Source organism: Falco punctatus, assembly GCF_963210335.1.
Source record: "Falco punctatus genome assembly, chromosome: 3".
Lineage (NCBI taxonomy): Eukaryota > Metazoa > Chordata > Aves > Falconiformes > Falconidae > Falco > Falco punctatus.
Genome location: NC_137582.1, coordinates 107,529,063 through 107,543,816, shown reverse-complemented (window position 1 = coordinate 107,543,816; position 14,754 = coordinate 107,529,063). Strand labels below are relative to the sequence as shown.

The window sequence follows — 14,754 nt, the reverse complement described above, 5'->3', positions numbered from 1 at the left end:
AGAAGAAGGTGCTGTGAAGTACAGATGTGTCAAAACAGTCAGACTGAAAAGCGATAGGTCTGCAGAGTTAGTCCTGCTGCAAGGTAACAGTGTCCTCTGTCATACTGACGTATTGCATAATTTAGTTTTCTGGGTATAGTATTAGCAGATGACTGATTAAATTGGAAAGAGTTCAGAGAAATAGGCTCAAGGGTCTGATGTCTTCGGAAAGATGAAGTACACCTTTATGAAGTAATAACTAAAATGAGTTTCTGTCATTCTGCTAATACTGGAGAAATGTAAATATTGGGAAGGGAAATGGAACTGTTTTAGAGTGGATCATAAGCTGAAGTAATGGAATCATGCTGTGAAGGAAAACAGCCTGACTCAGAAAATGTGTCCTAACCCTGAGACTGTAAGAAACAAATAATGGTTTCAAGGGCATTGTGAAGGCCACTTAGAAAAGCTTTATGAATTTAAAATAAATATTAAATCCATTTTGAATAGCTGGTGGGTTTTTTAAACAGTTTTGTATTTTTACTGATGATGTGATGAAATAGGTGTTGGTGCCTATGTCTCGTATACCTGTGAGACCAAGTGAAAATTTGATCTGACCAAGTTTTAATTGATCACACTTCCATAAACTGGATTCAGTTCCTTCTGATTGCTGTATAGCTCAGTTGCAGAAAGAACTGGGATTCACTCACCCCTTTCAGCTACCAACAGGTATGAGTCGTGTACTCAAAGGATTAACTTTTTCTAGAAAATGTGTGGTGTCAAGTCTAGATTAAGATCCCCAGCAAGTCTTAAATCATGCAGGCTACTGATAATGCACAGTAGAAGCAAATTCTTGCAGGAAACTTCATTGGGTTGCTTCTCACTTCTTTGTATGCCTTCTTCAGTAATTCCAAATTATATAGAAGACAGAGGCTTTCTGTTTTCAGAAAGCTTTTATTTATAATTGAAAGTAGTGCTTCATATATGTGCTAAGACACAGAAGTTTATTAAAAAACAAAAGTGGCCTGTAAAGTGGATGCAGATGTAGATTAGCATCCAGTAACTGGATTTAATGAGGACTTCTTGAGTAACGCTTTGTGTACTTTGCTTTGTTATTTTCAAGCACATCTGATAAATTTCATGTAAAATCATAAAATTCTGATGTCTGGTTATGAGAACTTTATAGAAGAGGAACTATAGAAACTATAAAACTAATGAAATAACTTTATAGAAAAGCCATGACCCTTGCATAGAAAAATATTTTGAGTTCTGAGTTAAACAAGGCAAGATAAAGTCTTGTGAAGCAGTGAAGTGCAATTTTGGACACTGAAAGCATAAATTCCTTTAGCCACTTCAAAATATTTTAAGCCATAATATTTTTCCTGTATATCTGCCATATTAAATTCTTGGGGGTTTTGGTTAAAGAAAGAATTTTAAATAATGCTGGTAAAAGAATGCTCTCTTGTATTATTTTGTCATGTAATGCTATTATATTTTGGCGATTTAGTTCCAAAATAATTACCCTCCTTTCAAAGAAAGTGCAAGTTTAATTTCATTAGTGTATGCTGGAAAGATTATACAAACTTCTGTAGACCCTGCATACAGGTCAATGTAGTGTTGTATGTTTAAAACAAATCAACACTTCTCAGCAAACAACCGTCTTGATACATAAATACCAAATCTGTTTTCAATAAATTGACAAATGTTTTTGCTTTGACTAGATAATGAGTAAACTCTGGGCCATAGTCACTGATTTGTATTCTTAACAGTTCATAGTGATGAGTTAATAAATGGTTAGTCTCAAAAGCAAAAAGAGAATGCAAATTCTGCAAATGACTTCACAGTTGGAGTTCTAGGATTTGGTATGGAAGTGGATTGCCCGAACTTCCTACAGTTTCTCCACCAGGTGGCTGGGAGAATCCTCCTCTTACCCTAGTTTGGTACCAGATTTATCTATCTTGGTAACACTGCAACTGTATTCAGCTGTTCAACTTAAATGCACAGTAGTCTTTAATGAAAAGAAACCAATTGTTGACTGCGATGTAGCTGTGTTAAATTGTCAGTCTTTCTTTGCAAAACTGAACCTCACCTTCAGCATGAGGTTCAAGTTATAACTGTTCATGTGCATTGTGCAACGTATATACAAGCCAGACAGATGGTCAATTTAGCCATGGGACTTACTGTGCTCAGCAGCCTAACCAAAACAATCCCAGTTCTTATATGTGGTGTTAAGGTAATCTGGATCAATTAAAAATGTGGGGTTTGCTATATCTTATTGTAAGATTATTTTTTTAAAAAGATTATTTGTTGTTTGCCAGAAACTTGCCAAGTATCTCATAGCAAGCAAATGCATGATGGTTGGAGGGTTACATTTCCGTTACCATTTTCAAGAAATAATTTTGTAAACTGTGTTTGTGTTTGCTGTTAAATGTCTAGATAGCTTTTTTAAAGTATCAGTTGATTATTATCTTTTGCTTAAGAGATAGTAGGTCAAATCCGTGGATGTCTCCTGTTTGTTTGATAGCTAAAGTAACTATTTTGTTTGTTATTCTGGTAGGATGTAGTTGTCTTTCACACTGCATGTGAGTGGCACCTCTGAGGCCTCATCAACAGTATTTTTCAGTTCATCAGTCCCTCTGATCACAAGTAAAGGGAACTTTTAAGGACAACTTACCTATTGTCTACATGTTTTATTTTTTGTATTCTTGTGAATGTAAGGTGGTATTATTTTTTGCTTGAAAGCTAAAGTCTCTATTTTAAAAAATTGTTTTTAGATCCCTTTGTTTCTTAATTTTTTCATGCAATCAGTGTTTTTAATGACAAGGCAATCTACATTTTCTAATCACCATTCATAGTGAGCATTTTAACTTGGAGACCAAGAAAGAGCGTAAGGCATTAATAGGTGTGATTGATCTAAAGAGGCATACAGCACCAGTGCAGCAGAGACTTCTTGAAATAGAGTTGTTACCTCTGTTTTTATTGGGGGGTGTTGTTTTTGTAAGTGTGACTTACCACCTTGCAATGGCATGGAGCCATTTTAACAGAAGGATATGAATATAAGCAACCAGGAGATCATGCATGAGAAAACAGCGTGTACGGCCGACAGGTTTTCCACCTAGCAGTCCTGAAATGGGAGTCAGTTGACCCCCTTTGAAGTCAGTGGGGAACAGAATATTCAAGCAGTATTCTAGCTGTGTTGCAGTAAATGCTGGGTAAGCATTCCTGTTGTGAGAGTTCTATTTCCTCATTGGTTCTCTGCTGATGCTATATGTAGTATGCTTCCTTTGTCATTATTGCCATCTTAATTGTGCTTGATTTTTTAAATTTTTTTTAATAGAGGTTGATCTGACTTTGTAGTTAGTTTTAGTGGGTGTTCAAAAAGAAAAGAAGGATGGGGATATATGGTTCCCCAACTGCTAATCAGTTTTAAATAAAATAAAAAATGCTGTCTTCTGACCATTTTCATTACTGCAAGAGGTGGAAGTGCTTAATACCTTTATATTGTTAAGGATACACTTTTCCTGACTTCTGAAAAGGAATGGCACTTGTACATAGCAGCTTATTCATAATAAAAAGAAGGGCCAGTTAACATCCCATACAATGTGTGTCTGTTACGTGCTTCAGAAAGCAGTTCTATTGTTTCAATTTAACTGTTTGGGACATATTAAGTAACAGATATGTGAAACAATGTACTATCAAAGTTCTTTAAAATTTACTTTCCCCAAACTTCTTCTATCTTTATATGTAATTATTTTCATATGTTACCTTTTCATCTAATTCAGTCTTATCTGAAATACAAATATCAGTTTCCTACTTGTAATTCATGAGTTGGTTTTGAAAGAATGCTCATTTGTCTGCTCAGCAAAACATTAAAAGAACAAAACAAAAACTGGGCATTCTCATACTGTCCAGCTGGCAGGCCATGTAATTGGCCTGTAAACAAGTTGCATTAATCTCTGAGAAGTGATTTGCAGCAATAGCAAATTATCTCTGTGCTTAGTATAGTAAAAGATTTTATTATAGTTTGATCACATAAAAGTAGACTTTGGAATTGCATTTGTAAATCCAAATGCAGAAGAAGAAAATTTTGTGGCCATCTTACTGCCATTCATTGATGTAAACCACACTTCTCAGGCAACTGCTTAGTTCTTTTACATATTTAAAAAAACCCAAGCATTTCTAAACTTTCAGGTGGAAAAATACTATTTTGGGCTTCAGGGCAGGTTGGGCCTGTCTCTCCAGTTGTCTCTTCTTCAGTATTGGGAAAATACGTTCTCACTTGAAAAAACAATTCTGACTTCTATTTCTCCATCCTTTACCAAGTTACATTTTCAAAGGTAAGGTTCACATCCTTTCTGCTGAGTTCTGAGGAGGCCGCTACTGGGCGGGGGGGGGGGGGGGGGGGGGGGGCTGTTATCTGTAGATGAGTTAATTTGGAATGAACACTGAATAACAGACAAGTGGCTGATCCATTTATATCCATAATTACATTTTTTTGTCTATTTATTTTTTTCCTAAAAGTGGGTATTTTTCTTTAAAGATGGAAAAAAACCAACCCTAGGGAATGTCTTTCAAAAAAACAATCTTAAATATATTTACAAGGTTCATTGTGCATTACTGTTAGTGATGTAGTTGCACAGCTTGACAACAGAGGGAAGAATTGCACAATGGCAACAGTCAGTTGTCTCACACTGCTTTTTACGTAGAGACAGCTGGTTAATTTTGTTTCAGTTTGAGTATTTTTATTTCCCTTGTAATATTAACTTGAAAAACAGTCTTTTTTTTTCCCGATTTCCCAAACTTGGAAGTAGATAAAGTTCAGTACATTCATTGTAATTAGAATATGTATTTGTGTTCCTTAATAAAAAATTGTTACACCTGTTAGCAGCTTAAAATATCTTTTGAGTTTTCCTCTGGACTTGTTCACATACAAAATGAATATTGAAAAATACTTCTTTTTATTTTGTTACGCAAAGGCTTGTCTTCAATATCCATCAGAAAGATTATTTCAATTAGGGATATGATATCTCCTTCAGCTTCCCAGCAGCTTACTCAAAGTCCTTGATGAGTTAACTGATGTGTACTATAAAAATAAATGGAAAACCTAGCCTTTTCCATTAAGCGCAGTAATAAAATACTTGTGCTGTTGTGATGGAATTCCTTTTTCTAGTTAGCTGGGATCAATCATGACTCTAAAAACTTGCAAGTTTCATGGAATCCCTTACTTATTTAATGCTAAAGTGTTCTGGAAACATCTACCAAAACATTTTGTTTCATGTTCAGAAGTACCTTTTTCCCATATGAAGTGTAGGGGTGAAATGCATACTGAAAGCATTTGTTCACACATCATAGAACATTGACAATAAGTTCTTTGTTTCTTACCTCAAGATACATACTTGCTGCCATTTTAAGAACCTTTTTATTGGTCAAGATGGTTTCTTTCATCTAGTTTAGCTCTGGTTAGGATTTTTGAAGCTGACTGCTTCTAAATAATATTAAAAACCCAACTCCTTCTTATAATTTCCTGTTTTTCTTAAGTGAATCTTTAGGGTGTCCTCTTTCATGGGTGCATTACTAGATACACAGAATATGTGTTTTAGTCCAGTTCTATAGGTTATTCTAAGCAGGTTGCCCAGGGTCATGGCCAGATGGCTTTTGAATATTTCTACAACCTCTCTGGTCAACCTGTCCCAGTGCTCAGTCACCCTTGTAGTGAGGCGGTGGTCTGTGATGGTCAGAAGGGACCTCCTGTGTGTGTTTGTGCCCATTGCCTCTGGTCTTGTCACTGGGCAGCACAGAAAATAGCCTGACTCGGTCTTACGGATCCCTTCCCTCCAGGTGTTTGTGTACATAGATGGGATGTCTCTGAACCTTCTCTTTTCTAGGCTGAACAGCCCCAGCTCTCTCAGCCTTTCCTCATATGAGAGATGCTCCAGTGCTTTGGTCATCTCTGTGGCCCTTCTTTGGACTCTCTCTAATAGCACCATGCCTCTCTTGTACTGGGGAGAGCTGGTGGATATGGCACTGCAGGTGTGGCCTCACCAGTGCTGAGGGGAAGGATCAACATCCTTGACCTTCTGGCATTGTTCCTTCCTGACACAGCCCAGGACACAGCTGCCTTTGCCACAAGAGCACATTGTGGGCTTGTGTTCAACTTGGTGCCCACCAACACCACCAGGTCCTTTTCTTCCAAGCTGCTTTCCAGCTATTGGGCCCCTGGCATATACTGGTGTGTGAGGTCATACCTCCCTGGGTGCAGGACTTCACACGCTTCCATTTGAGCTTCAGGAGCTTCCCTCCCTGCTCAGTTCTCCAGGGGTTGAGTTCTCTTTGGCAGCACAACTGTGTGAGTCCCAATTTTGTATCATCGGCGAAGCTGCTGAGGGTGTGCTCTGCCCCATCCAGATCACTGGTGAGGATGCTGAACAGATTGGAACCAGTGTTGTCCCCTGGGGTATGCTGATACTCATGGTATTCCAATTAGACTTTGCGCCACTGGCTGAATATGGATTACAAAAATGAATACTATTATTGGTAATACTAAGAACATATTATTCTGTCATATAATCATACTGTGCAATAATAATAACAACGGAACTTGTGATATATAAAGGTGTGTCTTACAAGCATTGCTGTTTTCTCCTTTTTTAACCTTCGTCCCTTTTAGAGTTGGGAAATGGGTTTGCCTTGGACCCTGTGCTGAATCAGCGGCAGCTGTAGTGGTAAACTGCAGGGGTTCCTACTTCTTTAGGCTACACTATATTCAGGTTTTGTTGGACTGCTGCCTCACAAGTATATGATATAAACCCCTGACTTTGATTTAATATTTACCGGTAATTAGGGAAGTGACTTGTTCCTTTATTTACAGACTTCATCAGCACAAGCTGCTCGTTAACTTATCATTCACTTAATATTCCTCGTGTCAGTGATAAGCTAATGTTCAGCACACAGATGTATTAGGTTGCCTCCATATGGTGCTTTGTCTAATGAATCAATTAGCTATTTTGGAAAAAATCCTGGAGTTTCTTTTTTCTCGTGGTGAAAAGTCATCCTGCAAATGGTGGAATGGTTTTTCATTGATGTTTGTGTTTGAGCATATTTTTAGGCAAAACCTTTGCAATAGTTTTGCTAGGTTCTTGTGTATATTTTCTATGCACTTAGGAAAAGCAGTGTTTTTTGTTTGCTTTAAAGTTTGTATGTAGCAGATTTTGAAGAGCTATTAGGGTTAAATAAAGATAGCCAGTGATACACCTCTATTCTAGTCACTGTATCTTTGCCACTTCTGTGGCATGCAGTCTTTTAGCTCCTTTAAGAATTTGGTTTTTTTCCAAATTGTTAACAATTGATTTAATAGTGCAATGTCTGTTTCAAATGCTGGAAAGTAAACATTTGCACATGCAAATAGAGTAACATATGAATGTTTGTGGATTTGGCACTGTAGATATGTGGAGTCACAGAAACTTCAGTACTTTCGTGTGCCTTGCTTTTGAAGGACAAAAATAGAGTATCTAAAATCAGACCCAGTATTACAAGCAGTGTTCACACATTGTATGTCAGTAGGCTGTGATTTTGGCTTGCTCGATATTAAGTTAAAATAATTTTCAACAAACTGTTCGTTATTTGCATTGTCTTTTGACAGGGAAAATGTTTGGATTTTTTTTTTATTTTAAAAAACCCTAAATTTCATCTATAAGCTGTGGATATTTAAAACTTAGCTGTTTAAAACTTGAAAGATGAGAATTTAAGATGTTTTTGGATTAACTTCTGAGGATTATAAATTTACAGTTTTAATACCTTGTCAGAATGTAGCAATGCTTATCAATCAGGTCTTATCAATGTTCTTAAATGAAATATTCTTTGCTGCATTGTCTGGGGCATTTTAGTTAACACAAAAGGATTTTTCTACATACAGTATTGGTCATTATGGATTTTTCACTTGTATTAGACTGATAAAAGGACAGCTTTAACACTAACATAATATTGGACTCTGTTTAAAAGCAAAGAAACAAAAAAACCCAACCCCCCCACCTCACCCCCCTCCTCTGTTCAACTTCCTGACTGAGTCTGGTGGAGAAGTTGCAATTTTTTAAGAAGAAAAATAAAGCAATATGATAGACCCTGTTAAGGTGACAGGGAAGAAGCGAGGATCAGTGTTATAGTGACCAAATGCAATTGCTTGCTACAAAACTGAGTTGTTTTGGCTGGCAGAACCAGTGTATCTAGGTATGAAATACAGCATATATGGAGCCATGCACAAGGTATCATAAACACGTATGTTTTACTGTTGTCTTCTCAGATGGAGTTATTTATGATTCCTATGCTCTTTAGTTTTCCTTTCCCTATGAAACTGCTGTACTTGATATTTTTCCTGTTCAAAGTACATGAAATAGATTTTGTACAAGCTGCCAACTGTGTTAAGTTGCATTATAACTGGTATAAATAATTTGTTTTTTAAAAGGCATACCAGTTAAAACTTTGTATTGGAAAAATTTTACTCATCATGTTACTGAAGACAGCTTTAAAACAATGCTATTGAAATGAGAATTATTCTAGTTGTTCACATTTTTTTTTTCCAAGTAAGAGGATATTATAACACCCATTAAAACACTGTAAAATACTTTTCCTGGAAATGTTTGAGAGGATGTCAGACTCTTCTCACTGCCTAAAATATGCTTGTTAACTTTTAAATATTACAGTAAACTTTTGAGAACTCCTAAATTAGAATTTCTTCATCAGTGTGATTAAAACAAATTATTCAACAATGAAAAACTTGCCAAATCTTTTTTTAAAGCTTTTTAGCCTCTTGGTAGCAGGAGTACGTTGTTGCTTTTAACATCGCTACTGAATTTTCTGCTTGCCTCGCCACCCTCTTCTGTTTTGCCCTGCGTGCTCCCCACTGCACCCAGTACCCACTTGCATTGCCTGCTGGGGAGAGCTGGTGGTCCTGGTTTGTGGCAGGGGTTGGCTGTGTCCCCTTTACAGCTTTGTACAGCTCTGAGTAGGGCTGGTGTTGCCCAACGGGGTTTTCAACACTTTGTAGCAAATTCTCTAATCAGCCAGTCACACTACAATTGCACACATGCATGTGAAAAGTGACAACAAAAGAAATTTGGAGTAGGTGCTAGATGCTGTCCTCTTGAAAAGTCTGGCTTAAACAGATTAAATGATTTGTTATGTTTAGAATATATCGGAAATAATTGGAGACCTATGCTTGAACTGTTTGCTTAACAGAAGGAAATATTTTTGGGTAACGTTTAATCGCAAGATACAAATGAGGTCAAATAATGTAACTCTCAAGACTTGTAACATCTTTAATATTGCATATCTAATAGCACCAGACACCCTTTACGTGTTTACATATGAAGGTGAGATCAGCATCGTAATTTTACTAGAGGAAGCTGTTTCTTTAACGGTTATCTGTTGCTCTCACCTGAGCTTGAACAGCAAGCAGCCAAGAAACTGTAACAAGATTATGATCATGTGAGGAAAAAGAGACAGGGATAGAGAAAAGGGAGAGGCAGTGGTGAAAGCACATCCTGCAGAAGCTGTCATTTACGGCTGCCTTTAAAAAAAAAAAATCGCAGGGATTTTAGCTGTGCGTTGATATTTAGAAAAGCAAGATTGTTTTAGGTCACAACTTGCTTCCCATAGTGTGTCTGTATTGCTGGGCTAGCATGCTGCTGCTTTACACCTTTTTCATTTCTTTCTTAGAATCAATCTACCGACGTGGAGCCAGAAGATGGAGGAAGCTGTACCGAGTGAATGGGCATTTGTTTCAAGCCAAACGTTTTAACAGAGTGAGTACTGTTGCATAAAATGTTGGGTTTTGGTAATGTTCTGTGGTAATTGTTTTCTCAGTCTGTGCTTTTTCTATATTTGAGTGTTGAAAAGAAAGGAAAAGCAAGATGCTTATTCATGTGACTTCTCAGTCTATGCAGTGTTATTCAGGTCATAACATTCAGGAAAAACTTGAAAGTCTTTGAATCTAGGATGGAGTTAATAATATAGGATTGGTGAAATTAAATTCTTTTTAAAGTCTCTAAAATTTTTTTTTTGTGACTATTTAAACTGATATATATTTTGAGCACTTCTTACCTCCTTTCTGCTCTTTACTTGATTTCGATTGCTTGTTGAATCTTTTACCTTTAGTACTTTTTGTCACTTTTAAAGATTAGAGCTCTTGATGTTAGCTTTAACTGTTTTCAGTCTGAGGTATTACATAGTCTAATTAAGAACAAACACCCCTGTTTTATTGAGCTAAAATACAACTGTGTTAATATGACTTAATCCAAATACGCAAGTGAATGTCGCTTTAAGGCTGAGACACCTCCTTCACTTATCCCATTATGCCTAAGTATTGCAGCATATATACAAATGTAGTATATGCTTTTGGGAATTCCATACAAAACTGAGTACGGTGAGGTGAGTTTAGCTTTTTGATTCAACAGTAACATTTTTTATTTTTTTTTTAATTATGAAATTAGCTCTTTTTTTCCCTAATGCTCCCCACCCCAAAACTGCATTGAAGGAAGGAAAAGCCCCTTAAAACTCAGTATCATATCACATACTTAGGTGAAAAACATGTCATGTGTCTGAATTATAACATGCATTTGTATAATGTGATGTGTGAAGTAATGTTTTTTAATTTATAGTATGAAGCTTCAATGTGCGTATTTGCTACATGGTTAAAACATGTTTCTTTGAAACACTGTGAGTGCATACCTGCCATGTTGTTAATCCATGTCATAGTGACGTTTTAACTGAAATTAGGCAAATAGTGAATAGACGCATAAAGATTTTGAAACCTCATTAGCATGCTCATTTGTCAACAATCCTTAACAAGACTACTTTGTTATAACTATCTGTATACAAATGAAATACTATAAAGCTGGAACACAAAGCACATCCAACTGAAGTTAGTAATAAAGTTGATATGAACTGTAAAATGTGACATTAAAAGTATAAATTAATAATAAATTATGGTCATATATGTATTACTGAATTAGATACCAAATTAAAATTCTGACTGGATTTTAATCCTTATGAATTCATTCCTCTTTCAAAATAACCTTTTAAAACTTTTTCAGATAATTCTGGTGAACAAACACATGCAAAATCTAAACTTGTTGAACATAATGTAAAGGTTAACTCTTTGTTATGGCTGTGTTTGTAAGCGTTTTCGAGAGGCGAGAGAGGGGTGCCTGTATTACTGAAAGAATTTGGGACCTGACACTACATCTTTTTTTTTTCTTTTTTTTCCTTCCCTCCCTTGCTTCCCTGCATCTGACTGAAATAAATGAGATTATTTTCTTGCATGTCATTTCCAGGGCCTAAGACATTTATTTAATTTTAATATTAGTGCTACCAAACCTGTACAAGAATACTGAAGGAAGTCTGATGGACCAGGAATTTTGAAAGAAGTGGCTATAGATAGATGTCCAAGGCTTCCTCTCTTATTAGGCAGTATGATTTTTGGCTGTTTTTTTTTCCTGAGCAGTGCAGTCTGGGTTTCTCCTAATCAAGGAGGACTGGCTGTACAGATGAATGGGATGTAGTTAAGTTTTGTTTTCTACAACTGTCAAAATATGAGAAGGGCAATACAGAAAATAGTTCTTAAAAATTATCCATTCTTTAATCATTATTTCTTCTATTATTTTTTATGTTTTCTAATACTACTAGTAAGTATTTATAGTAGCTTAACACTTTTGGGCGGGACACCGTGTGTGATTCATTAGTCTGAGGATCTGAATAACCGCACTCTAACTTGCCGTTTGCTAGGAGGAACAGAGTTCCACTGTTTTGTGGCTTTGGGACAGTTGCAGAGTTCTGTCTAAGCCTGAAGTGGGGGATGAGTGCAGGACTTCATCTGCAGCTTGCAAAATGATAGGCCGTGTCTTAGGTTGTTACGGTAATTACTGTAGAAAATTTGCAGGTAGGGAATAGTGACTAAGTCTTCTGTTGGTAACCTGTGTGCTGTATGGAGGGATGGCTGAGACTAGGTGACTTTTTGGCATGTAAGAATCTCAGATTGCTATTTGGCATTTTGGATGAAGTGGATAAAATGACCACAGCACACATCCACTGGAAAAATTATTTAAAGATCTGCCCTGTTAAAGTCAGCAGTAGAATGTCTGGCTTCTTAATTTGTCCTCATTTTTATTTAATTTATTCAGATGCCATTTTGTTGCACGTATAAAAAAGGCCATATATTTTTTTATATTAAATAGTGCAACATAGGGAGGTTTTACATCAGACTTGTTAGATGAGTTTTAATTACTCAAAGTTTCTACTGATGTTTTACCACTGTTAAAGTATATAGGTGCAGATATTGAACATTCCTCATACTTTAACTTGTCTTTTTTAACACTTTGTGCCAGTGTTCTCCAGTTTGTGTGTTTTTCATGCATAATTATGTAGTGCAAGTCCTGTCAGTTTTGTTTAGGTAACCTCTGTCAGAATCTGAAACTCAAAATATACTTATTCTCTAAGAATAATTTGCTAATGTTAGGCTGTAATGTGTTCCATATGCTGGAGATACTTGTTTTCCTAACATCCATTAAAAAAGGACTGCATTTAGCTGAATTCTTAAGTATAAAGTGTAACCTTCAGCTAGCAGGGAAACCCTGGATATTCTAAAAAGAATTATTATTGAACATCTGTTAGGAGGTGACCAGGATAGGTTCTTGTTGGGTGGATTCTTGTTAGATAACTACTCATCTACAGAAAATAATTGATAACTGAATTGATAATATGCATTCTGCCTTTCAGAGAGCATATTGTGGCCAGTGCGGTGAAAGGATATGGGGTCTCGGAAGGCAAGGCTACAAGTGTATCAACTGCAAATTGTTGGTCCATAAACGTTGTCATATACTTGTTCCACTGACCTGCAAAAGGCATATGGTAAGTTTGCGTTCTGTATAAAGCTAAGATGTTTCATTGTGTCCCGTGTTGTTGTTTGTAGATGTGCATCCTGAGTATTTAAATGCTGTGTATGGCTGTAGATCTATGACACACGGTGGTATTTGGTTTTCAGTTCCTGAAATGACTATGGAGGGCAAGCCTTTGGATTGTGAGCAGTCTGGGAAAAGTGAGAAAAGAAAACTTGTGATACGATTTAAGTGTGAGCAAGCTTGAGTTTGACTTCTACAGTAGACATATTGCATTTTATATATGGATAAAAGAGTTGTCACTGACAATCTTGGCATTGGTTCCTTCTAGCCTATGGGAATGTTTTAAGAACTAAAGTGCTTGCATGGGTTTTGCGCTACTGCTTGTAAAAAGGCTTGTTGCTTTCATGGTCTTGCCATCGTGGTTTCTCCGGTACTTCCTCATCCTCTCCATTTCCCTTATTCCAGTGGCAATGCTAGTGTCTTTCCTTGGCTATAAATGTGCGTCTGTATCCCTGAATATTAGCCCTTCCCCATACTCATTGCAGACTATAATCAGTGTCTCACAGGTGGTTGCCTCACGTTTTTTCTAACTCAAAATTTTAACCAGTATTTTTCTTTATTGGTATTGCATGTGACGTGCCTTGACATGACTAGATCCTTTGCCAATTTGTTTATGCGTGTTGCTATACCTACTGGAATAGTCCTACATGTCTCATAATGAGTTGGGAATGAGAGCAGCGTCCAAACATACTGTAAAACTCTTTGGTATTGTGATCTTTACAGATTTATGGAATTATGGAATATGCCAGTGCTCTAAATTCAGTGTGTAACATCATGCTGGAGTGTTACCTTAGTTGCAGTTCCATATGAAATGGACTCAGGAGTCTTAAATAGAATTAAAGTTTGAACTTTACAATAAAATATACTAATCTTACTTCTAGAAAACAGCTAAACATCTGTTGCAGTTGCTGAGAATGGTTGACATGGCATTTAGGCTTTTGGTAGGCTGGTTTTATAATGCATTACAAAAGGTTAATATCAGGAAATATTTCCTGCCAAATCCAGTTTTCATTCTGGAAGATGCAAATATAAGCTTCTCATTATATTGTAGTTATGTGGCACGACATACTTAAAAAGGAACTGCATAAACCAACGGTTTTTTCCTATGTAACTTCTGTGTTTTGCAAGGATTCGGTCATGCCTTCCCAGGAACCTCAGTTAGATGATAAAAATGATGAAGTTGACCTCCCTTCAGAAGAAACTGATGGAAGTGAGTACTTTGTTGTTTAATTGGAATTCATACGTTTCCCCGTTTGGAGGCCCAGTTTCAACTCTTCCTGTTTGATTTTTTTTTGAAGTTTACTTTGGGTTATCTCTAGTTTAGTCCCATGGACTAAAAGCTCGTTAGGGACTCGGTTACAGTAGATGTACTTCTGAAGCATATCTTCTGGTTTGATTTCAACCTAAATTTGTATGCTCCAAAACCATTCCAGAATGTGAAATAAAGCACAGAGCAACTGGCAACAATGGATTTACTTTTTAGAACAAACAAACCCCCTCCACTTCAGATCCAAGCTGTGATGCTAATATAAGTGCACCCTCAGACTTTTAAGTATTTAGTTTTGTGTAATTTGGAGTGTTATTTCTAGGTTAATATTTTTTGATGGTTTAACCTGTCTTGTTTTAAGGGCCCAGTTATCATATCCATTCTCCAAAATTATTCTGGCCTTTGTCAGATACTGTTATGAGCTCAAAGGTTTATCGTTGGATTTCTTACTGTCTCAGAGTTGGTTGTTTCTACAGCGCCCTTAGGATCTGCTGTCAGAATTACAAGAATAAAGTGGAAAAAATTTGGTCAGCTGTCCCTTGGTATCTGAAGTGAACTTCT

The 14,754-nt window shown here is 36.6% G+C and overlaps 1 protein-coding gene across 2 annotated transcripts in view; it reads left to right on the top strand.

The window, feature by feature from the left end:
• Positions 1-14,754, top strand: part of PRKCZ (protein kinase C zeta) — a 69,711-nt gene that overhangs the window by 22,617 nt on the left and 32,340 nt on the right. For both annotated transcript variants that reach the window (XM_080381301.1, XM_080381302.1), the window contains exons 6-8: positions 9,688-9,773; positions 12,745-12,876; positions 14,055-14,136. In XM_080381301.1, the coding sequence (XP_080237427.1) occupies positions 9,688-9,773; positions 12,745-12,876; positions 14,055-14,136 (300 nt within the window). The remainder of the gene's footprint in view (positions 1-9,687; positions 9,774-12,744; positions 12,877-14,054; positions 14,137-14,754) is intronic.